Genomic DNA, 24407 nt, shown 5'->3' with positions numbered 1-24407 from the left:
TTATTGTAGTTTTATCTCTGTATGTGTGTTCGTTGTCCACTTTTGTGTGCATCTGTTTTCATCTCCTCAAAAAAACCCTTGAGTTATTGGCTATGCCATCAATTTTCTTTGAAATACAGTCATTGGGGAAAAAACGTTTCACAGCACTCTTTGCACTTCTGTGAAAAACTAAGTACACTCTTACTGGTTCCACGGGAATTATGAGGGCAAGTAGCAACATGGGGTCGCTAAACAAATGCACTTGAATAGCTGATTATCAGCAACAGCGAACAACTCTATAAAGGCAGAGGTTTTGGCTGTTTGCTGGTCTGGAGTATTCAGGTATGAGCAAATTCATACCACTGTCGCACCATCCAATGCTCAGAGAAACTGCAAAAGCCAAGTGGATGGGTGATGATTTAGCGTTGTTTTGTAGCTGCCGGACCCGAACACCTTGCAGTCACCGAGGTAACCATGAACTCCTCTGTATAACAAAGTATTTAGAGTCAGATGTGAGGCCATCTGTCTGACAGTTAGTACTTGGTTGAAATTGGGTCATGCAACAGGACAACAGTCCCAAGCACAGCAGCAAAACTACAGCTGATTGGCTGAAAAAGAAAGGAATCACACTGTTTTAATGAACCAGTCCAAGTCCCGACCTTAACCTGACTGAAATGACCTTAAAGAGAGCTGCACATAAGTGAATGCCAAATGCAAACGTGACTGAATTGAAGCCACGCTGTTAAGAAGGGTGGGCCAAAATTCCTCCACAGCAATGTGAGAGACTGATAAAGTCAGGGAGAAAACCAGTACTTCAAGTTGTTGCTGCTAAAGATGGCGGTAACTTGTATCGTGGGGAGCATTTTGTTTTTCGCAGGATTGCACAACTCCTGTGAAAACTTCACTTTTCACATTACGCTTTTTTGTTTTAAAGACAAAGGGACTCTTTTCACAATTTTTGTAAGTTTGCCACCACCACAGGGTTTTTAAAATAAAACAATAAAGATGTTAAAGGGATGCAGACTCTCAGCTTTAACTCAAGGAATTTAACAAAAGTAATGGATTACCTGTTTAGGAATTATAGCAATGTGTTTACATACATTTTTAAAGGCACAGAAGTAATTTTATGAGATGATATTTATGTTATAACGTTCACGAAGCAAAAAACATAATCCAAGCAAATAATTTCATTTCATAGGTGCAGTTAAATTCAACAACCGTGTGCATAGGCAGCGACAGAAACACTGTTTTAAACCATATTTGTTTACAATTTGAAAACGTTTGCTGAAATAATTATTAAGTTTGCCCCTTGGTGAGCCAGTTATGAAAACTGGGCTGCTCATTTGACACCCCTGTATCAAGTACTGCAACAGTAATAGGTTTATTAAGAACATTTTGTGCAGCCATATTTTGCACTAACAACATCAAAACCCCTAAGATTCACAGAAAAAATATAAACTTTGCAGAAGAGTATTTTTAGTTTGAATTAAAAGTCTCAAGCTTTTCTAAATTAAGTAATTTATGTCAGTCTTTGCCATTAAAAAGCAATTGTGCACATGCATACTACACATGTAATATTACAATACTGGTAAAAGGAAAAAAGGGCAGCACGGTAGTTAGCATTGTTGCCTCACAGCAAGCAGGTCCTGAGTTCAATTCCACTATCAGGCCCATCTTTCTGCGTGGAGTTTGCATGTTCTCTTCATGTTTGCGTGGGTTCTCTCCAGGTACATTGCCACTGAGTATAGTTAATGGATTCCTTTTTCTACTATATTCATCACACATTAGTTTTTCTTGTCACTGACTGTATGTGTAGAGAGGAGCGAGTCTGTAACCAACTCGTTTTATGGATGCATGGTTCACAAATAGCAGAACCTAGTGTGAGCCTGACCATGCAGGGCCTTTAACCTGCCATAAATTGCATTTTGAGCTCTTAAGAGACGCCTTGATAAGCAGTGTGCTGACTGGGCTCAGCGGTGTCCGGGTGATAAAAGTGCAGGTTGTGTCGCAGCAGGTGCCCGGCACTTTCAGTTAATTGGCTGTCATTTTGCTAACTCACTGTGCAAACTCTTTGAAGCATCACTCCAAGTAGAGACTTCATTAAAATTCTATTTTACCCTTTATTTAGAGGTGACTGTAGAATTATTGGCTTACTCTGTGTATTTATATGTTAACAACAGGAATGAGTCTATTTGATGTTAAAGGGGACCTAATATTTTCATTCCAGCTCTGTATTTTTATTCTTAGACTCCACTACAGTAGCATTGAATGATTCACACTTCACATTTATCACAGTGATTTATATTTTCCTTCAGTGGGCCTTGGAGGAGTTCAGACTTCATCTGAAACCAGCCATTTCAATTACTTCTCCTTGGTAAAAGAAGGCTTGAAAAGCAGGTAGCTGGGTCTTTAATTCCTGAGATGACTATATTAGGAAACTCCTCCTTTTTTGTAAGATTATATAAAGCTAAGACTAGAAACTTTATTTCAGATTTTAGCCAATATTGACAACCGCTATTGGAAAAGTTTATCTGAATAGGCAGTATTCAGATAAACAAATGCATTGTGCAATAAAAATAAAAGTTATCAGCTGGTTGTAGTGCAAGTGCAGGTCGAACTGATGAGTGGAAATGATATGCAGGCGGACCAATAATACCAAGGAATTGAGTTACTGACAACTGGTTCTCTACGAGAATCTGTTCACAATCCCTAGTCATGACATTAGAAAGCTGGCTGTAAGCTCAACAGATTTCACAAACCCATTAATGTTGCTTCATAGTGCACCAGCCCTCTGACCTCTTCTCACATTCAACCTGGAACCTCTCAGTTCGTCTGCTGATGAATGCTTGTTTTAGGGTTGAGTGGGGGTAGTCTGTCTGCAGAGAGTTTTTGTTGTCAGTGGAGGCAGTGTATACAATATTTGGTACAATACACTGCAGCCAATGGCGGAGAAGTGTGTTCTAACATACAAAAAGCTAAAGTGAAATCGAGTGTTAAAAACAATGACAAGTGTCCACTGCAGCCACTGTTTGTAGTTTCCATGTAGTATTTTTGGTCTTTTATGGTTTTTCCATGCCTTGCCCGTTCCCGGTGAACTCCCTCCCTATTCCGACTCACTTGTCAACAAATAAGCAATTGACCGACATACATCATCCAAATCCGCTAATGTGCAGTTGTGATTTTGAAGTACTACACAGTTGCAGGTTTGTGGTATGTGAACACTCCTTTCCATTTGCTGTGCAAATGAAAAACACGTATGCAGATGGACACATTTGTGGGACCATTGCGCTTCATCCTCAGGCCTTGGTTCATCTCAGTGTGATGTAGAAAAAGAAAAGCCAGCCAAAGATGTAGCCCGAGACTCCCAGGACAACAAAAGCCAAGCAATGACACAATCAAGACAATCTGGACTTTCCACTATTTTCCAATTTCTGTTTCTAATGCATACACCACAAATAAACAACAAAGCCTCATGGGACTTGATGAGTCAGGAAGTGAAATTTGCCCCATTAGTGATATTGGTTACTATTCCACCTTTAGCCTATGACGATAATGCTGTGTGAATTGCAGTTGATCAACTGTTTCCTCGGTAGGATTTTTATCAAAGTTTAATTATTTACAAATGTAATACAAGTGACAGTTTCTCTATTTGCATCATAACTAAAACACAATAATTCAGTGACTTGACATTTTCAAGTCAAAGACTCGCGGAAAATAAAAAACGATGAATGAAATCTGTTTTTTGCACATTAATCTAAAAGTTTGGAAATTTCAGAAAACAATGTTAAAAAGAAAAACATTTTTTGACAGGTTTTCTCCACCTTTCTCGCATTTTTTGGTGTTAAAATGCAAGCATACAGTAATATTAAGTCACTCAAACATTCAGTTAGACAAAGAAAATTTGTTTTGGAAGAACTGACAGAAGGAGATTGTGTAAATAATTGAGTTAATTTGTAGTTTAAAATTGATGAATGACATTTACCAAAATAGTTAGCCAAAATAGTCATTTTAGCCAACATAGTTTGTCACTTGAGGGGTTAAAAAAGGATAATTAAAAAAACTAACTCATTCTCAGGTCATAACCAATGGTTTCAATAATGTTTTTGAGCAAACACATCTCCTTTGGTCAAATGTAATTGGTTAGATTCTGTGTGTTTCTATGCAGATATGTTTCTAGAGATGAAGTGTCATGAAACAGTCACCTGGGTTGGTGCTGTCATATGACTGCAGGTTTAAATAGAAGAGGATGTCATCGAGTTCACATACAATGCTGCACGACAACGTTAAAGATTTAAAATGTCTTATGTAACCTCATGATTTCGTCCTCTCTAACCCCTGCTGCTGCTATGTAACAGAAGAATGAGCCGTCTAAAATTACCACATCCATTTGAATAAAGTGTTCACGGCCAATTGAAAATGACAATAGAAATAACAATTGTTCCCAAACACTGCTGCGTAATGTAGGCTTGCAGCAAAACCAAGTAAAATGAATAATTTGACATCTTTTTCATACAATGAAGCAGCCGTCTCTCCACAGTCCTCATAGGCCATAATTAAAGGCAACACAAAGAAGGACATTAGCATAGTCATTTCAAGACCTCTCTTTTGAGTCCGGCAGCAGATCGGGACCTGAGTGCGCTGCTCTTAAAATGAGCCCACTGGGTCTTTATTAACAGGTTCAGGTCTGCTGGTGAGAGCCACGTGGAGACGGTTTGGGTGAATGAGGCTGCTGCTGCTGTCAGAGCTATGTGTTGTAAATAGTGGGCCATTTGCACAAGAGCAACTTGCACTCTCCATCTACTTCAATTAGAGTGTGAGGGTAATCAATAGGCTTCAGACACTGAAGAAAGAGCTTTGCTGAATAGCCTAAATGTCAAGATGAGCCATTTGCACAGTCGGCCTGGAGTTTGAGGGGGATTTCATCAAACTATCAAAGTAGATGATAGCAGTAAAAGTGGCCTCATTGCCTTCACACAGGGACTATCCTGTTTGTTATGTAGTATTATCAGGGCATCGTGTACTTTTACACATCTAGACAAACTTCTCCAGCCCATCTGGTGGGAATCGTTCGTGAGCCAGCTGAGAGACATCATCTCTATGGCATGTCCTTTATGCGCCCATGAGTCTCCTTCCAGTTGGACATGCCCAAAACACAGGTGATGTCCTGGTCAGATGCCTGAACCATCTCAGTTGGCTCCTTTCGATGTGGAGCACTGGAAGCTCTGTAGCCGACAGACTTGGAGGTCCCAAAATGTATTTCTGTCACTTTGTGTGTGGCTTCAAACCACCACTCCAATGTGTCACCAATCGATGCAGCCAAAGGAATCACGTCATCTGGAAAAAGCAGAAATGGGATCCTGTGATCGCCAAATCTAACACTTTTTTTTTTTTGTCGTACCTAGAAACTTTGTCCTTAAAAATTTGGACATGTGAAAAAAGTTCAGTCCTGGTGTCCAACATCCAATAGAAATGAGTCTGACTTAGCTTTGCCAGCAATGCAAGCATTCATCAGTTTTAGCACTTTTTTAAAAACCTTACCTGTTGAGTTTCATTTCACAAAGACTAACTAGGATTGTAACAGGCGATACATTTTACATCTAGACTTAAGATGTACATAAGAATTTATCTATATCAGAAAGCAGTTTCATCACTAGCTTAAGTATAAAAGCATGAAAAAAGTAACAGTATACAACTCTGAGTAGAAAATGTATATCTTGTGGAAGAATAAAGAAATTACAGAGACGGTAAATAGTTGAGCTGGGATGTCGGTGCTTAATAAGACAATCAGGGTAGTTTTTATGTCCTCATTCCTGTTTCCCATACACCAGAGAGTTGCAGGAACACTGTTTTTTTTATGAATGATCTTTAATGTCATTGTCCTTGGTACTATCAACAATACTAACTAGGTACAGAACTAGAACATAAACATCCCAAAATACAAAAGGATTTTGTTGTCTGGGTCCATGACGGGTACAATGAAATCCAGCTGGGCTTTCTTTTTCTAACGAATTAATCATAAAATAAATGTAAAGTCGCGGCATCAGCAGATGAGAACAGCAGCATTATACACGATTTGGCCAGAGTGAAGTGTCTTTATTTCTGTTTGTATTGACGTGTCAGAGTATTTCTGACTCATGTTTACAGTCAGTTTAAGCAAAAGCCCTGAAAATGATCCCAGTTTTTAATCGCTACCAGTCTCGATCATGGTGGCCCGTTAATAACTAGACTTATTAATTAATAAACAAACACTGGAAATGACCCATAATTTAACATAACATATCAGATATCATAGCTGCGGATCACAACATGACTAAATAATAATTTAATACCTAAATAATTAGGTATTAAACAGTCCTGTGAATATTTGGGTTTGCCCTCAGAAAAGTGGCTGTTACTTAGAAACATCAGATCAAAACATTTGAAGCAAATATACAAGAAATAGATAGGTTTAAGTATAGGTATAAGTAACGGAATACAAAACTTGTATAAAATAAAGGTAAATGCAGTCATTTAAAGACATTGTTTACATTTGCATTGGTAATATGTTCTTTATTTTTGTGGAACAGTCTAATTCTAAAGGCTAGGTCTGTTCTAACCCTGCATGTCTCTGTTACGCCGCCCCCTGGTGTATTTTTGGCTTGTAGTCGAGCGGTTTAAATTGCAGTTGAACTTTTTATTTCATGTTGTCCTTCATTTTGAAATTTAATAAGCTACAGTTTCTCTCTGTGATCCCTCTGCGCCACGAGAACGCACCTCTATTAGAACCTGAATGAAAAGAGGTTATTGCTGTCATCGCTGCTGCAGCTTTAGCAGCGGCTTTTTTTTTTTTTTACATTTGTATGTCTGACTAGAGCTACTAATCACGCGAATCCCATCATAATCTCTAAAACGGTGTTAATAGCAAAAGAGGATGAAATGATTATGAGGAGGAAATGCTCAGAAATGCAGAGCTAATTCTGAAATGTAATCAAAAATCTGCCTTGTTAATCATTTCTTTTTAGCCTAACAGAAGATCCACTAAATTATTGCAGCCGTGAGCGTAACTAAGCTTCCTGTTTCCCTGGTAATTAAATTCACACAAACAGACCTGCAGTTACATCTGAAGATACTGACAAAAATTTAACTAACGCTAAGTGCAGCCTTTTCAGAGGGGGAGAGGGCTGTAGGAGGGATTGGGAAGTGTTTTTGTTTGCTTGACATCCTGTTTATGAGAATGAGTGTCCATCATTATACTGCCGCCTCCAGGACAAATTAAACTGGGATGTGGTGAATGTTCCCTCTGTGGGAACAAAGATGAAGAAGAAGTGTCTGTTCAGATTTACTCGAGTCAGAGGAAGAAATAAGGACGTGCTGTCTGTCCCTGAGTTTTGAAAGCAGTGACTGAGAGGCTCACAAAGTGCTGTCTCATGCTGCTCAGCGGTGGCTCAGGATGAGTCAGCAGCGAGGATGCTGGATCAAACTCAGTGTCCTAATGTTTTTCTCCCTCTGATAAGCGTTCATGTGAAGGCTTCAAATGCCCAGGGCAGAAATGGTGACTGAAAACTCCACAGTTCACCTGACTGTTTCCCATAAACACACACGCATACCATGTTATGAGATAAGTGACATTCTTTTCCTGCTTTCTCATCTCTCCGTTTGTACATCACTACTTCTTCTCCTCGCGTTTTAGTCCCTCCCACAGGTGCGAGCAGAGGAGCCAAGGAGAGAGGAATCGAGGCAACGGCATTTTAAAGTGATGTCAATTAAATATGACATTTGGCACAACTGCATGATAAGTTGGGCTTTATGGCCTAAGTACGTCTGTATTTTATGATGTCAGGCTCAAGAGCGCTCATTGCGTTTTTATATTCAGGGCTACTTTTAATTGGCAGTTTGCCATCCTGTGACAGGACAGCATGGTTTGAAAGGAGCTTGTGGAATACCCACAAGCTCAAATCTAATGTTTTGTGTTTCTTGATGCACATTTCCCACAATTATTGTTTATATTTATCAATTAAATTAATAATTTGTACTTTAAAAAGACAGAAGATGGAGGTTTTCCAGTGTTACTTCTAACTAGGATATTAATGTAAAAGACTTTATCTGGTTAAGTTTAAACATTAAAACTGCTGTGGGTACCTGGCTGCCTCACTTTAGGCTATTGTCCTACACACTGATGTTTGTATTCTAACTAGGACACACAAGATCTTCTTTTACTCTTTAAGTATGATAGCAAAGCTGAAAATCAGCCAAAAAGCATTTCACTGTGATCTCCACAGTGATCATACTGGAAACGCTGGTGGTGGCTGGAAGGGTGCAACGTGCTCAACGTGTTAGCTGTTGAAGACCATGCTGTGGATGCAGGGCTGAGGTCATTATGCACTCGCCTCTAACATCATTCTGTGTTAGTAGCGTAATGAAGTTGTTTCTATCCCGGACGCAGTTTTTCCACTTTATCATCGTGCTCATGAAATTAAAAAAGTCTGTATTTCCACTTCTCACAACTTTGCTTGACCTTTTTCCTTCTCCCTGCACACAAACTGAAATCAGCTGATCGTTACGTAAGTGCACAGGAATAACATGGCACATCTGACACTTTATTTCTGTCCTCAGCTCATGTAGATATTTGAAGACCTTTGTAACACAACTTATGACATAAATGTAGCCACGAGTGTTGAATTTAATGCAGCAAGGCATCACATAACTGCCTCACAGCGTTACCTGTATGTGATCATAGTAACCCCTTATTATAATTTGATATAAATGAAAATAACGAGTTGTTTAAAGAGTCCTCCTCCCTCCCTGCTTGGTATGTTCCAGCTGTGTGCCACGCCTCTGTTATACCCGAAGGAACAGTAAATGACTGTAAATGATCTACCTGTTGATCCTGGATTATAACTCCTCTGACAACCTCCTCCATCCTCCAAATGCATTTTAGGACCGAAACATCCTTTAGTGTGGCACAGAGACGTGGCTTTCCAGGTCACGGGCAGGAAAGAGGACTGAGAGAAATGAGAAAAATCTGTTGTTTCCCTTTTTCTGGTCTGTGTGTCAGTTTTCTTTGCTTCAGCGGATTTCATCCATTCGTCATCTTCATCTTTCAGAAGTCTAGACACGGTGGTGTCATCTTCTCCAAATATAAAAAATCTGTCCAGTAGTTTTGAGTCTACCCCCAGGTGCCCTCCCAGTTCTCACTTTGTTAATTACTTTCTTTTCGGTTTTGTCATTATTCTTATTTTTGTCTCTTTTTCACCTCTGTTCTCCTTCCTCTTGCCTATAATCCGGAAATCAAGGATGTCTCGATTCCTAATATTCATCAGGAATATCTCTTCCACTAATCCTTATTATGGTCGCAGGGGAGCTGGAGCCTATCCCAGCTATCATACGGCAAGAGGTAGGGTACACCCTGGCCAGATCACCAGTCTGTCGCAGGGCTAACACAGAGAGACAGACAACCATGGTGGATTTCAAAGTAGGACCTTCTTGCTGTGAGGCAACAGTGCTAACTGCTTCTCCACAGAGCTGGTTGATTCCTAATTATAATACTTACAAACTAGCATTATTACTGACTAACATTCCAAGATTTTAAAATTTTACTTGTAAAGCATTAAATGACCCTGCTCAGTACCATGCCAGTGTGTCTGGGTGTGGGATTGGTGAAGGGGCTTTGCTGGTTATTCCAAGGTCTTGGCCACCAAACAAACATAAACACAATGGTAGCGTCTTGCCTTGACACTCTTTTGTTGAAAGACGATGAGTATTTGATATGTGGAAATGTTTTTATGTTTATTATCTTGGTTTCCTATTATTTGCCCTGCCATCAGCCTTCATAGTCTTTGACTTCATATTGTACAGTGGACTAGATGAGTCATGATGGAGTTTTAATTACCAATAAAGCATGACTGAATTAGCAGAGCTTGTTAAATTAGATGGCATCTTAAGTAAGTTAGATGATATATTGATAAATTAGCATGAGATCATTAGCATAATCAGTAGCTACACTGTAGATCCTGCCTTGCAGATAAGGAGACCAAGTGAGGGCACAGACACATGCAATTAGTCTGCCTAATTAAAACTCTCTCTGCAAACAATTGCAACTGGGTGCCCATTTGATGAACTGTGAATATAAGACAGATTATGTTTACTGAGCGAGCTGGTGCATTTATTTCTCATGAACCTGGCAGGGCAGCAGCAAAAAATCTTGTTGCATAGCTTCACTGAGGGTATACAGCATATAGATGAGCAGCTATGAGGTTACAGATGAGCAGTTTAATAAGATTAAGTGGTGGACCTCAAAAATTTAGCCAAGCCATGCAGTTGTTCTGAAAGAGGAAACTATCCATACAAACTGTTTTTTGTAGCAGCCAATAAACAAGTTTAATTCTGCAGTGCTGGTAGACATTTTAATCCGGGAGTGTGTGGATCCTGACTCAGTGTTAGAGCCTCCAGTGGACATTAGTGGGACTGCAGTTTTTCTTACTTTGACGGATTCATCTGCTTGTTTATCTCTGGTTACTATCTGTCTTTATTCATAACCTGTGGATCTGAGTGTTGTGAGGCCACTCTAATAGCCATTTGCCCCCGCACACTTTGTTAAATGTCAGGTTTATTTATACAGTTATATTTTATACTCTTTGATATTGCACCATCCACAGTCTGCAACACACTTGCTGACCAGTGGCTTTTCAGACTGAACCGTAGTGCATATCACTGTATGAGTGAGATGGTATGAGCTGGCTCTTTACCATCTGCACTGCTGCTAAATGCATACAAGAAGGGGGGCGTGATTGATTCCTGTCGGTTTTTGCTTTTCCCCATTCTCCATCATTAATAAACCCATTGAGGGAAAACAAAATTTGAAAACCATTTGTGCTATTTATCAATAAGTCAGTAATTTCTGACCAGCCTTCTTTTCTGGACCTCAAAATATGACTTATGATCCTAAAATGATGAATGAATCATTGAAGAGATTTGAAATGAGTTTTTCATCCATTTATCAGCACATAACATGAAACAAACATCAGACCTGTCAGACACATTCGGGGACATGTAGAACATCTTTAAGCAATTCATGAAGTCATTCATGCTACAAAAGAAATGTAGGGCAGGCATTTTTAGTAAACACTGTTATTGTACATTATTTTAAACATGTGATGAAGATGTTTAGGGATACTTTGGTGTAAAAGAGACATAGGTCTTTGTTATAACAATCGCTGATAATGGAAGCCTTTATTGAGTTCAGTTCCTTTGAAATAGATTATTAAGTTATAACTGATGCTCATACTACTGACAGAGGTAGGCAGGTGGATCACAACACTGTGAACCTGCAGTACATGGTTTGTTTTGTGTTTTGTTTACTCTCGCTTTCTTTAACTGTAAGTTAGGCACTGAAACTATTCTGTTAGATTTTGCTTTTATGCTTAACAAATAGCCAGTTAGGAGTGAGACCAGTGTTAATATGGATATCACAACACAGCTACAGGACACGTTGTGATGGCAGGCGTATTTGACTACCAGGGGAACTTAGACTTTTTTATCTTTTACTTTAGCCCATTTTTATCTCAGGTGGACCAGATCAGTAAAATTATACCCTAAAAATCATTCTTTAAAACCAAAGAAATGCAAGTACAGCTTTATTGAATCATCTGTTTGAAAAACGGATTATGAACAATTGGAGTGCAGTGCCAGCCTGTCCCAGGTGGACTCCACCCTTCACCATATGACAGCTGGGATAGACTCCAGCCTACATTTTTAGATTCTCATTTTTATTGAAAAACTGAACATATTAATGATTTCACTGCAATTTTCAAGCTTTGCAAAGTGGAACAGATTGGACCCTTTGAGGAGCCGGTCCTTAAACCTTCACTGTAAGAAGGTTGAGACTCGATATTATATTATGTAAAGTGTCATAGCTGATGAAATGATAATTGCATTCTCATTAGATTACATTACAAAGCACACTATGTTTTAAACTGTATAAGGTATTTGATATTAAAAGAACTAAAGCGATTTTATTAACAGCTAATATTTATTCTCTTGCAAAAATCCAGAAAATTGGATATTGATCATTTAACATTCACTTTGATTGACTGTAGCTAGGAAACATAATCAAGCAGCTTTACGGTTATTATCACTTTTTGATTGGTGCACAAAAATGCATGAAATCAGAGATCGAAAAGCATCAACACATAACAAACCAGTCTCCTCTAATCCCATGTTGAGAAACAGGTTTTTCTGCACTTTATAAAGCAGGAAAGTTGGAGTTTATGAATCTGCTTGCTGGCCGTGCCGATGGCAGATGTTTTTAAATGTCAGTAAAACTCATTGAAGCCTCAGATAATGGCACTGTGGATGACTTTTCGTCCAGGTTTCCTATCATTTTATAGCAATTTCCTTGCATCTCATCTTCCTGTTCCCCTGACTTCGTACATCAGATGGGAGGTATATGTGTTGGGGAACACCTAAATTCTAGTAGCAGCAGCACTGTAATTATATTCACACCCGATGCCCCTGCTGACCTCCTGGTCACCCCAAACACACACTAATGAGCTCCCTGGGCAGTCGTGACAGCCATGGTAGAAACCACAACTACTAATACTGCTGTTACACTCGCTGAGAGCCTGAATGCTGGAACACAAAGCCCCTCATCTGTCATTTAATGCATTCTGTCTTTTTCTTGTCTTGCAGTTGGAAAGACGTCTTTGATCACACGGTTCATGTATGACAGCTTTGACAACACATATCAGGTAGGTGCTGCAAGCACAGGCTGAATGGTTTGGCTCTAATAATTATCCTGATGGATCAGTGACACTGGGCTGCAGGCATTTCCTTTGATAGTGAAACATAAAGCTGGGCGTAAATCGATAAGTTGAAGACAGAAACTTAGAACAAATAAGGCCTAAGTAAATTAGATACTGCGATAATAATGAAGGAAATTAATACACAGCAAATACAAATTCTTCTCTTTGTGTAAAATAAGGAAATTATGGCCATCAGTGATTTTAAAAAAGACACCTTTGAACTGAAGATCAAGAGCTCTTTGAATCCCTGTAAGCAGCCTAATCTCACTCGACATCCTAAAAGCAAAATAGTACTTTTGTAGCTACAGCACTTCCAGAGCTCTTTGTGAGCATCTGCAAAGCACCCTTAAATAAAACCTGCAGCTTTATTGCTTTATAAACAAAAAGTATCTACTTACATAGTAATAAAAACAGAATTAAAAATAAATCTCGCAAAACTATTCTGTCCGCCCTCTCTGATAGTTTAAGAGGGAGTCTTGCTGCTCGCTAAGGCTCTTTTATGGGGGAATTTACAGAATTATGAGCCTGAGTAATATATGGAAAAACTAAATCTGATTATCTGAAGAAAACCTGACTACGTCACGACAAGACAGACGAAGAGGAAGACTTTTTTGTTGCTGAATAGTGTTGATCATATACATTATTAGCATTATTGTTTTGAAGCATGACTTTGCATATATGTAGAAAACAAAGCTTTGCATTTCATGTGAACTTCAGGTCATTTTCTAAGACAAACCGTTTCCATCAGGTATAAAATTAGCCTGCAGACTCTGCAGAGCTCCAGCAAAGTTAATAATGTTCTGCCTCTAAAACTGGAGACCTGCGGCTTTGATCCCACAGGCATGTGTTAATCTGCTACTGCCTTTAAATTATCTACAGCAGCCTCTAAAGAATTCCTCAGTACCTGATCTAACCTTCTTCCACACTACTTCCATCTACCTTTACTTTTTTGTCCTACAAATTCAAATAATTTGACACACAGAAGAATGATGTTGTTGCTTAAATGTTACAAAAACAAAGGACCAAAAATGCCAAACATGGATCTCAAAGGCAGTCACCATTTCAAATCCTCCAGCCTGATAAGGTTTTCTCTCCATTATTGTAGGGTCTTTACCTTGCAATGTAAAGCACCTAGAGGCAGCGTTTGCTGTGATTTAAGACAATATAAATAAAATTGAATTCAATTCAATAAAAATTTTCTTGACTAAAAGCAAAAACAGGAAACACAAATCCCAGAGAAGTACAATTTAACGGGAAATCCAGACAACTGAACATGAGGAAATAAATTAGAGGGGCAAAATAAATTGACAAAGGAAAGGACAAACTAATATATATACACTCACAGGACTGATTACCCAATAAGGTATCAGTGGAGACAGTTAAGATGATTATAAAGGCCAGAAGATACAGATAGTTACAAAAAAAAAGAGTTTGTCTTCCTGCTTTATTTTTGGAAATTGAGGCAATAAACTATAAAAGCAATCAGTAAGGTAAATTCAAGCATAATAAACTATCACCATGAAACAACATGCAGTCACTTCAACTTCTGAAGTACACTCTTGGACCTGATCAGCCAGTGGTACGAAAGGTACATCCATTATTCACTGGGATGTACTTTGGAATATCAGTTCAGTTCAACTTAATTTTTTTCATATAGCACTAATTCACAACAGCCACCTCAAGGTACTTTATATTGTAATGTTAAACTCTACAGTATTAAAAAGAAATCAGCTTTGCAACATATGAAAAAAAGGAAATGTATTTGACTCTAAGCAGGCCAAAGAAAATTACAGAATAATTAACATTCTCTGTTAGGTAAGTCTGGAAACTAGTAAGTGAGGCCATATGCTCAGAAAAGTCAGCGTCTTGGATTGGATGCTAAATAGATCAATGAATAGATATAAGGAAATATCTAATAATTTACAAAGCAACATCCAGATGAGCAGAATGAGAACTCAACAGAACGGAAAAGCCAAACAGCTTATTTACCTAGTAAAATCATCCCCATATTCACATAGTTTTTTCCCTTTTGTTTTCTGTTTATTGTTTTTTGCGTGTACAATGACAAACAGATTTTGATTTCCTCTGTGCAGTTATTTCACAGTGGTTAGTCTCTTGACTGTAATGCTGTAATTTTTACACTTGGTTCTAACAGCTAGATTATGAAACATCCTGAATGCATGGTGTTTTTGTCTGACTGCAAACTACTTCTGAATATTTGCGGTTAATGCATGTTGCCTTGCTCTGTACATAGTTTGAACTGTTTTAGGCTCAAATAAGTCATTAAATTGACGTGTTTTAAATTTCATAAATGGTGAGTTAGAGGGTGTTAATGATTCTTACGGCTCTTTTTGTAATATGTATGTTGATTATGTATGCATGTGTATATGTATGTTAGCTGAATATTTGTCTTGTAGATGTTTTCCCATACTTTCACACAATATGCCATATATATGGAAGCATGAAGGAACAGGCTGCATAGTGATTCTTGGTTTATGTAAACTTTTACTTATATAGTATTGTGACTGATTTAGATATGTTATTTCTAATTTTGTTGATGTATTGTTCCCAGCATAGTTTATTGTTGAAATTTAATTTCATTTACTTTTTCTAATTCAGTGTAATTTATCATAATTTTCCTATTGCTGTGCGCTGAACGATTTCCAAATATCATGTATATAGTTTAACTTAAGATTATTTTTCTTTTATATGCTATTTTAACAGAATAGCATATATTTAAACCAGGTCTTTAATTTACTTAATTCATTAATTTAAGTCCTTAAATTAGTAAATTACGCTGGTGTCATCTGATAGTTTGCAGTGTTATAGAAATTACACAGATGTCATTAATGTTCAAAATAAACAGCAGTGGTCTTAAAAAAGAGCCCTGAGGAACCCCACATGTCACAGTTTTAATGTTATCAATTTGGTTCTGATTTCCAAGATTACTTTTCACCCATGATAGTACAACCCCTCCCATACATATATACATATATTTCTACTACTAATTAAATAATTTACTAAGAACTCTCCAGTAGTTCATCATGGTAACAGTCTGGTCCACCATGTTTTCCATGTAATTTTTATATGAATTGAATAAACACCACATAAGGTATTAAAGACAGATATTGATGGGAGATGATGTTGCTGTTTGACATTATCCATTTTATTATATTATCCATGTTGGTGGGTTTTCTTTGCCCTTTCTTCATTATGCTAACCCTCCAAAAGGGAGAACGACAAGTCTCTATTCTTCAGTGTTCGCATTAGTTCTGTGCTGTGCTGTAATGAGATTTGGGTGGCTCATTGAGTGTGGATTAAACTGTCTGTGTTAGCTCTGTGATGCTGCGTCTTCACAGCTGCTTCTGTATCCTTTTATATTTTTAAACTCATAAGTCATGAAAGTCTACAGAGCCAGACATTTCACACTGATTGCTGGGGCTCATGTCTTTTTCGGTCTTTAAGCTACTGAGTCTCCGTGGTGCACAGTCATTTCTTTAGTTTCATTCTCACAAATTGCAGTGGAAGAAGCTCATATTTGGCTAAGGTTGGCTGTGGAGTTTTTTTTTATGACGTCTTAGTGTGTCCTGGGAAAAGGGGATTCATTTGTTTGTTCATTCATGCTAATAACATGCCAAATCCTCTGGATAATTACCTTCATCCAAATGCCACTCCATAGCTTTTAAGCTAGTTTTTGTAGTACTTACTTTTAATTAAGAGTGGGTGATCCGAGGAGTGTGAATCACCTGGGATGAGGATCTCCGAGGTTGTAGTTCTCTGCCAGAAAATAGTGGGCTGCCTGCTCTGAGAAAGGTCTGCATAGGACTGCTTGTGTGAAAAGAAAACATTTAATTTTCAGCACAGAAATTATGGTCCATCCACCACTGACAATCCTAAATGGGGGGATAAGGTTTTTATTTATTTACATGGTGCTTTTCAAGAACAAAATTCGGAAAGTCCTTTGCAATTCTGCAAAGGGAACAAAGATGTCAGTGACACAGATGACAACTGTCTTTGTTTTGTTTTGTTTTTTTGTCTACAGCTATAAGAGGTCATTTTTTTGTCGCTAATCAGCAGGCTAAGCAGGAAAGCCTTTTCCTCCTGCAACATTTTCCATTTCCTCCTGTGGGAAGAGAGAAACTTGACTGGCCTCCTTCTGCGGCCCTGCTGGGAGGGGACAAAGGCATTCTTAAGCCAGCTGAGACTCCCCTGAGTCTCCTCCCTGGGTTCCAAAAACACCTCAGGTGGGAGGCGTCTAAGAAGTATCCTATTTAGAAGCTGAACCACTCCACTGCTTGTTCCAGTGTGGAGGTGTAGCGGCTCTCAGCCGTCTGACACATTCTTATTTCAGTCACTACTCACAGCCATAGGTGATTGGTAGGAATGTAGTTCAACCAGTAAATCAACAGCGTTGCTCTTTTCACCGTAACAGACCAGTGCAACCTCTGCAGATCTCCATCTACGCTCTTCACCCCACACATAAACAAGACCTAGAGATACTAGAAGGCACATCATCCCCAAACCAGAGTGGGCACTTCACCCGACTGAGAACAATGGCTTCAGACTGCGAGGTGCTGATTCTCATCCTGGCTGCAAAGCGCCCCAGCGGGAGTACAGGTCGTCACTCGGTGAAGCCAGAAGGACCACATGATCCACACTAAAAGCAGATCACCGAGCTGGAAACCCTCCACCCCCTGGGGGGTCTCTTGTTCATGGCTCCATAAACACTATGAATCTGAGACAACAGGCAGCTTTGGCACAGTCCAGGGCCCTCTGGAAAAAGGCTGCCTTGCATCAAGGCCACTGCAGAAGATTTGAGTTCTGAATGCAGCAGGAGAAATTATGAATTTGAAATCTAACAGCCGTCACAGTCGGTGCTAAGTGCAGTAATTCTGAGAAACGTGTGTGTGTGTGTGTGTGGGGTGGACATGCTTCTGACGAAAAATAACTGTACCATCTTTATGGTGCCTGAATGGACAGACACCGTTCCTTCCCCCATGCTTCTTCAGACATGGTAGGCAAACAGATGCTGGGCTGATAGAATCTGCTTATTTAATAAGCTCCCCATATGCTGTTTAATGTCAGTCTCTGCCCCTCTCTGCTGTAATGGCAGCAGGCAGAGAGAAATATAAAAAAAAATCAGGTTATCAAATTTGTGCACAAGCTAAAATCATTTGAAAGTCCTTGTTGATGGTGCGTTTTTTCCTTTGTTTTTTTTTTTCTTTTTTAAAGCTAGTGTATTAACCATTTTGTTTCAGATGCCACAACCTCAACTATGTAGCCACAGATCAAAGCCAAAGCTAAAAAGTCTTCCCCAGATGTGTGTGTGTGTGTGTGTGTGTGTGTGTGTGTGTGTGTGTGTGTGTGTGTGTGTGTGTGTGTGTGTGTGTGTGTGTGTGTGTGTGTGTGTGTGTGTGTGTGTGTGTGTGTGTGTGTGTGTGGTTGCTGCCCTCCTCTGCCCGTGTCTTAATGCCTCTTGTTTCCCGCCTGGCTCGGTGACAGGTAGGGCTGTAAATGATTTTGCAGACTCAACTCCAGAGACAACGGAGTATTAATTAAAATTCAGCGCACATTAGTTGAGTGTGAGTGTTTATGCGGCTGCTCAGCAGGGAAGCTAGATTTGCCTGGTGAGGGTGGAAAAACGATAAGAATACAGCCCGTAGGAGACATCTGTCCCGATGAGCAGATTTAAGAAGTCGTGGTTTCACTTGCTTTTATTTTCACGCGTTAGATTTGAGCAGATCCAGTTGAGTCTTTTGAAGTAAGAGCTTAAGTAAAGTCAGAGACAGAGGGCCATCAGGAAGATGAAACCGAGCGTGGCGGTGGCTTTAGTCAGCAGGAGGACGTGAGCGAGGTGAGCTACATTTGCTGCCTCTAAAGCAGCAGCCTCCCATCAAGCAGCCATCCAGCCGCGAGAGAGACAGAAGCAGGCGTCCGCACCGCCTGGTAGCACATGCTAAAGGGCTCAGAGGCCTCTGGGAGCAGAGCGCTCCTGTCGGCTGTGGTGGAGCTGTCACTCAGCCCCGACTGCCAGGCTGTGATTGCATCTGTCTGCTGTGCCCAAATATGCAGCTGCTTAGTGTTGCAAGGGGTGAATCTGATTTATTGGACAATTCATATTCGGTGTCGTGGGGAGGGTCTAATCACAGATGGATAGAAGCTGACATGTTACTTTTTTGGTGCTTCTTTGGCATCAGTATTCCAAATTTGTTCATCCATCCATCCATTTTCTTCCACATATCTAATTCAGGGTCTCTGGGGGCTGGAGCCTGTCCCTCCAGTCACAGAGCAAGAGAAAGGGTACACCACAGACAGGTCGCCAGTCTGTCAAAGCGCTAACAATTAAAGTGAAATTCAGAATTGCTTTTAAAACCTTTCATGGCCAGGCTCCTGCTTATATAACAAATCTGCTGAGACCACCTTCCAGCAGTCGGTCTCTTGAATCGTGTTATCAGGGCCTTTTGACTGATACAGGCTCTAATTTTAAATCCAGAGGCATCTACGCGTTGAGGCTGCAGAACCTAAATTTTGGAACAGCCTCGTCAGCCACGTGACCAAGCAAACAGGGCTATAAAAAAAGTGGCAACTGTTGTGTTTTAATCCAAACCACCTTTGTCAAACCGAACCGTAAATATAGATTTTGTACATAGGTTGTGACAAAGTGACCTTTTTTGACACTTTGATATATCTTAAAAATATTCAGTGTTTTGTTTTTTTGTTTTTTCATAAAGTTATTATTCTAAACTGTATGAATAATTGTCGCATCACACCTTCAGGAGCTGCTCGGCCAGTGAAACCCGTGCCATGAAGCTCCTGGCACACAGTTTCAATGCTGATGTTCATGCCAGAGGAGGTTTGGAGCTGTGCAGTTACAGAGTCAGCAGAGCACTGGTTTTAAACTGGCTAATAGTTGAATTGCCGACACATAAAACTCAGGGTTTGATAGAACAAACAAGCTGAAGATGTCACCGCTTGGTTTTATTTTTCATTCTTACAGCAAAACAATAAACTACTCCCGTGTCTTCTCTTATTTAGCACTTCAAATTCAACGTCTTCCTCTTCCCTGCTCCAGGACTGAAACATGGGTTAAATCTTAAATTTAATGTTAATGACTAAAAATTATGAGTGCACTGATTCTAATATTATTAATAAAATTCAGGAAGCTCTAATTTCTATTTATTGCAGCCTGCTGAGTGAGAATGAAGACTTCATCATAGATGCACTCTGTCATCCTATTAGAAACTTAAGAGCAGTTGGATTTTTTGTGTTCTTAAATGTCTGTGACTGCAGCGCTGTGATTGCTCGCTGTGATTCGAGGTCTGCGGGTTTTAGCTGCGTCCCTGCCAGACAGAGGACCTTGAAAGTAGAAATGTTCAGATTCTCTACAAACATAAAGGCAGCAACCAGTAATTTTCTGTCTCTTCTGTTCAGTGTTTATTTCTTTGTAATTCACTAGCACACAAACTACTTAAAAATATAATGTCACCAAACTCTCTCCGATCCGTTAAATTCATTTTCATCCCTAGATGCCAGCAGGATGGGCTGTAAAGGCTTCGTCTGTCTTCCAACGACACGCGCTGGTTAAAGATTTAAAAGGGATATTAATAATTTCTCGTGATCTAATCCTTCTCATGTATAGTTGTCCATGTGGGATTCTATATTTAAAACTAGGGCCAAGAAGAGTCTACAGCACCTCTGCCACTTCCCCAGAAAAACATCTTTATTCTTTTAATGCAATTTAATTTAATTCAATTTCAAGTTAATTCAAGAATATATAATAGCATTTGTTTTCTCATATAAAAAAAAACAAAATTTAAAAGCGAGTCTGTGTTGATAGTTTTAAAAAATGACACTTTTAACCCCCTAGTATACCACATTCATCTTTAGCTTGGTATTTTTAGTCTTGGATTCGACCGGTCTTCTTATATCAGCTCTTCAGGACGTCCTTCTGTTCTCACATGGAGGCTATTTATCTCTTTAAGGGAGTCGTCTCTAAAAAAGGAAATTTTTGCTGTTTTGCTCCTCACCTAGCTTCCACAAACTGAATCTGGTGTCGTCCTCGGTATGCTGGTGCATATAAAAGATATTCTTCCAGAAAGAAAATGGGCGGGGTATTTTAGATTTCACTTCTAATCATGTTTAATGTTTATAATTTGAATTTGTTGAGGCTGGTGAGTTTAATCCTGGCAGTGCTTGATGTGAGTGGGTCTAAAGCAGCAGTATAAATGACATCCTGTCCTTTGTGCCAGATTCTCTGAGTTAGTCCACTGTGGTAGCTGGCATTACCAAGGAAACGAGTGCGTGAGCAAGCTGCTGATGCCCAGTTCTGTCAAAGTGGGCAGTGGGCACCCCGCAGAGCTGCTCAGCACAGAAAAAAACACAATATATACATCCGGCTCCTTATTTAGAGATCAGCACAATTATTGTTGTGTGCATCCTCATCCTCTGATCCAGACCTGTCACCCGTCCACAGTATCGGCTCCAACTGGCCACTCCTGTTTGCAGGCCGAGGTCAGACACCTCAAAGCTGCAGCTGCAGACTTAGTAGTAGCTGGTTGTGCCAGCTACTACTGAACCTTTTACACCCTCTTCCCTCCACGTATAAATCAAGAAACTAAACATCTGGATGTGCTGCATGACAAGGGATGTACATCTTTTTTTTTTTAAATCCACTGTAATTGAATGCTTTTTTAAGCTCATCCATATCCATCAACAATTTATTCTTAATATTAAAGATACATGGTGCCCAACAGAATTGGGTTGAGTTCTCCAACTTGACTGCAAATCATTAAGCTTTTGAGACCTGACGTATTGTTGGACGTTCAAGCAACCAAGCTATCGTTTTGTTACTGTTACCATTGTGATATCAAAAGAATAAAAACTGCTCCTGAAAGAAGGCAAGCTGTGCTTTTCAGCAAGCCATGATTCACTACAGAAGTCACAGTTTATTCTTCAGTGAGAGCAGCTTCAGTTTTGTGGTAAAAATGAAGTGTGGGCATGTAAAAGCGTCTCGTAAAAACTATTAGAAAATTGTAAAACACAGTGTGAGCAGAAGACAAACATGTATTAAATATGAGGTTAAATCATATTTAGACGAGAGCAGAAACTGCTAACTTATCACAGCACTGGAAAGCTATAGATCCAATCCATAGATTGTCCTGCTACTATGATTTACTTCTACATAGAGCACAGACTTAATCAAACTATGAGATATCCTACTGATGCTCAAATCTTTCTGAAGGAAAAAAGACATTTTGACAATTGGGGTGAGATTTAAAATTCATTTGGTTGCAGTTTCCAAAAGAGATCAAGTCCGTTTTTCAGCCCTGAACATTTCATGTAGATGTCTGCTATACTTATGAAGCTATGAGCGCTCAAAAATAATGGAAAAAATGCTGTGTGTTAAAAAGCACGACCAAGCTTCTGCCCTTTCAGGATCTGTAACTTCTGACAGATAGAAAGATAAAATTCTGCCTGACTTCAATAAATATCCTAAAGTTATTCTACATAAAAATTAGCAGATTTGATGGCGTCAGTTAGATAGTTTTTCCCAGATGAATGCCTTACTAAAATTAATGTTTTTCACAAATGTAATTGCATATCTTTAAACGAAGCCCTGCTCATAATTTTCAATGTGAAAGTACATTTTTCAGCCCATTGAATCCACTAAAAGAACCAACCTCAGGTCTGCAGTTTAATATTGACTTCTTGGATGCAGTTTGTCTGAGCCAAAGCACCTGATGATATCATGGCAGGCAGCAAAGCAAAAAGCTGTGGGCTTGGCTGCGGAGAGTAAACATCCTTTGAAGAGGGAACACACTGCCATCTGCCTTATGACACAATAAGGAAATGATTAGATTGCTGTTACTGTGTAAATGTACGATGAGAGCTGTGATTAAAACAACTGACCAGAGAGTAAAATAACGCAGCTGTTCTTATTATTTAAGTGAACATTTGCAGGGTGATGCTGACACACCGTGACCTTCTGCAAGTGTCTGTATTTGATGATGAATCACTAGACATTAGAAACTTGTAAGTAGTTAGAATTGAATCAGCAGTGCGATAAAACTGAACATTCACCATGTTGTGTGGATATTGATCATCCCCTACATGAGGGTGATGTGATCATGCCTGCATGAAGAGTCTGTCCCCTTCTTCACCTTTTGCATCTTTAATGTGGCTGATTCACTTCCTCGCTGTTTGCTTTTCTGAATTTTTGGAGTGATGTTGATTCGTGGCTATCTTCTTTCCCTAAACCAGGCCACAATTGGAATCGACTTCCTGTCGAAAACCATGTACTTGGAAGATCGAACGGTAAGTTACAGCTGTATCATGTCACGAGAGAGATGTTAAATGTTAGTCTCCCTCAGACAGAAACTGTGTGAACTGTGATTGTGTTCAGCTGTGGAACAACGACCTGTCTGACTGCATGTAGTCCTGCTAGTTTAAATGTGTCTGCTGATCTCAGAGAATCTATCATACAGTTGTACGATCTTGGAAATGAAAGGTCTGCTTGTATAAATAATGAATGTTTGCGTGTGTGGGGGGAGCTTACTGTTTTCAGGCTCTCTGACTATCTGAATGATCTCAGCCTCCTCAGCTTTCACTCTCTGAACCCCAGGTGAGGTTGCAACTCTGGGACACAGCAGGACAAGAGCGCTTCAGGAGCCTCATCCCCAGCTATATACGGGACTCCACCGTGGCCGTGGTGGTCTACGACATCACAAGTCAGTGCAATTGCTGCTTCTTTTTTATTGATATGTCACAGTTTTAATGTTAAGCATGCAAAAGGCTGTGCAAAGGGTACCGGGATACTGTATTTTGAATGTATTTATTAAAAGGGATGGTAAAGAGAGTGATGGAGATAAGTGTAAACCTCGAAGATGTAAACAGACAGGCGTGATCTTAGTCAAACTGCACATTTACAAACGTAATCCCTCGATAGGTCACATGCTACCTCTGCTTCAGCTGATTGAATGTAAACAGCACCAACAGTAACCGTTCTGAAGCCCAGTACTGCTGCATTGTGGTCCAGGAAGTGTGTGTGTGAGCCATGTTTCCATGAAGCGCATCACACTGCACCCATGTGTCTTAATCAGCACTCTGAGCTCATCAGTCTTGTTGCCTGAGGATCTCTCCTTCCCCATATGACGCTGGAACCGTTTATGTTTCCTCTTCTTAGCTCCAGCTCTGCAGCCCCGTCATCTCCTTAGTGTCTCCTCCAGGTCAACAGGTCTTGTTCCGTTTAGCGTCGCTGGTGTACTCGGCGGCATCATTTATTCCCATGTAGCTGTCTTTTGGCAAACTGGAAAAAACACAGTGAGAAAGGAAAACAGGTGCATAGAGCAACAAAGATATATTAGTTATTAAAATTTGAGATGGTGAACTCTTGATAAACTGTTCCAATATTTGCTTTTTTCCCTTTACTGACAGCAGAGTCAGACAAAACACCCACTGTGGCTTTTCAGAGGGTTAAATGTGTTTTATTATCTGCAGGCAGAAGAGCTGCAGAGTATTGAGAGGGGCCCTATACTAACTGTGCACCCTTCATACTCACAGCTCTAATCATATGATGCATTAATTCTGTACAGGTAGCTCTTTTCACAACATGGCACACAATAGCCTGTCTATGTTTATTAATTATTAACA

At 39.6% G+C, this 24407-nt stretch overlaps 1 protein-coding gene across 3 annotated transcripts in view; it reads left to right on the top strand.

Moving 5' to 3' along the window:
• Window positions 1-24407, top strand: part of rab6ba (RAB6B, member RAS oncogene family a) — a 65219-nt gene that overhangs the window by 19977 nt on the left and 20835 nt on the right. Inside the window, exons 1-4 of one of the 3 annotated variants that reach the window (XM_026159782.1) lie at window positions 8316-8329; window positions 12646-12704; window positions 23019-23072; window positions 23350-23485. In XM_026159782.1, coding sequence (XP_026015567.1) covers window positions 12675-12704; window positions 23019-23072; window positions 23350-23485 — 220 coding nt within the window. In that variant the 5' untranslated portion in view covers window positions 8316-8329; window positions 12646-12674. Of the gene's footprint in view, window positions 1-8315; window positions 8330-12645; window positions 12705-23018; window positions 23073-23349; window positions 23486-24407 lie in introns of those variants that run through there. The other 2 variants (XM_026159780.1, XM_026159781.1) reach the window with 2 other exon arrangements.

Source organism: Astatotilapia calliptera, chromosome 23 (genome assembly GCF_900246225.1).
Source record: "Astatotilapia calliptera chromosome 23, fAstCal1.2, whole genome shotgun sequence".
Classification (NCBI taxonomy): domain Eukaryota; kingdom Metazoa; phylum Chordata; class Actinopteri; order Cichliformes; family Cichlidae; genus Astatotilapia; species Astatotilapia calliptera.
The sequence above is the reverse complement of the archived record's forward strand: the minus strand, read 5'-3'. Positions and strand labels throughout refer to the sequence as shown.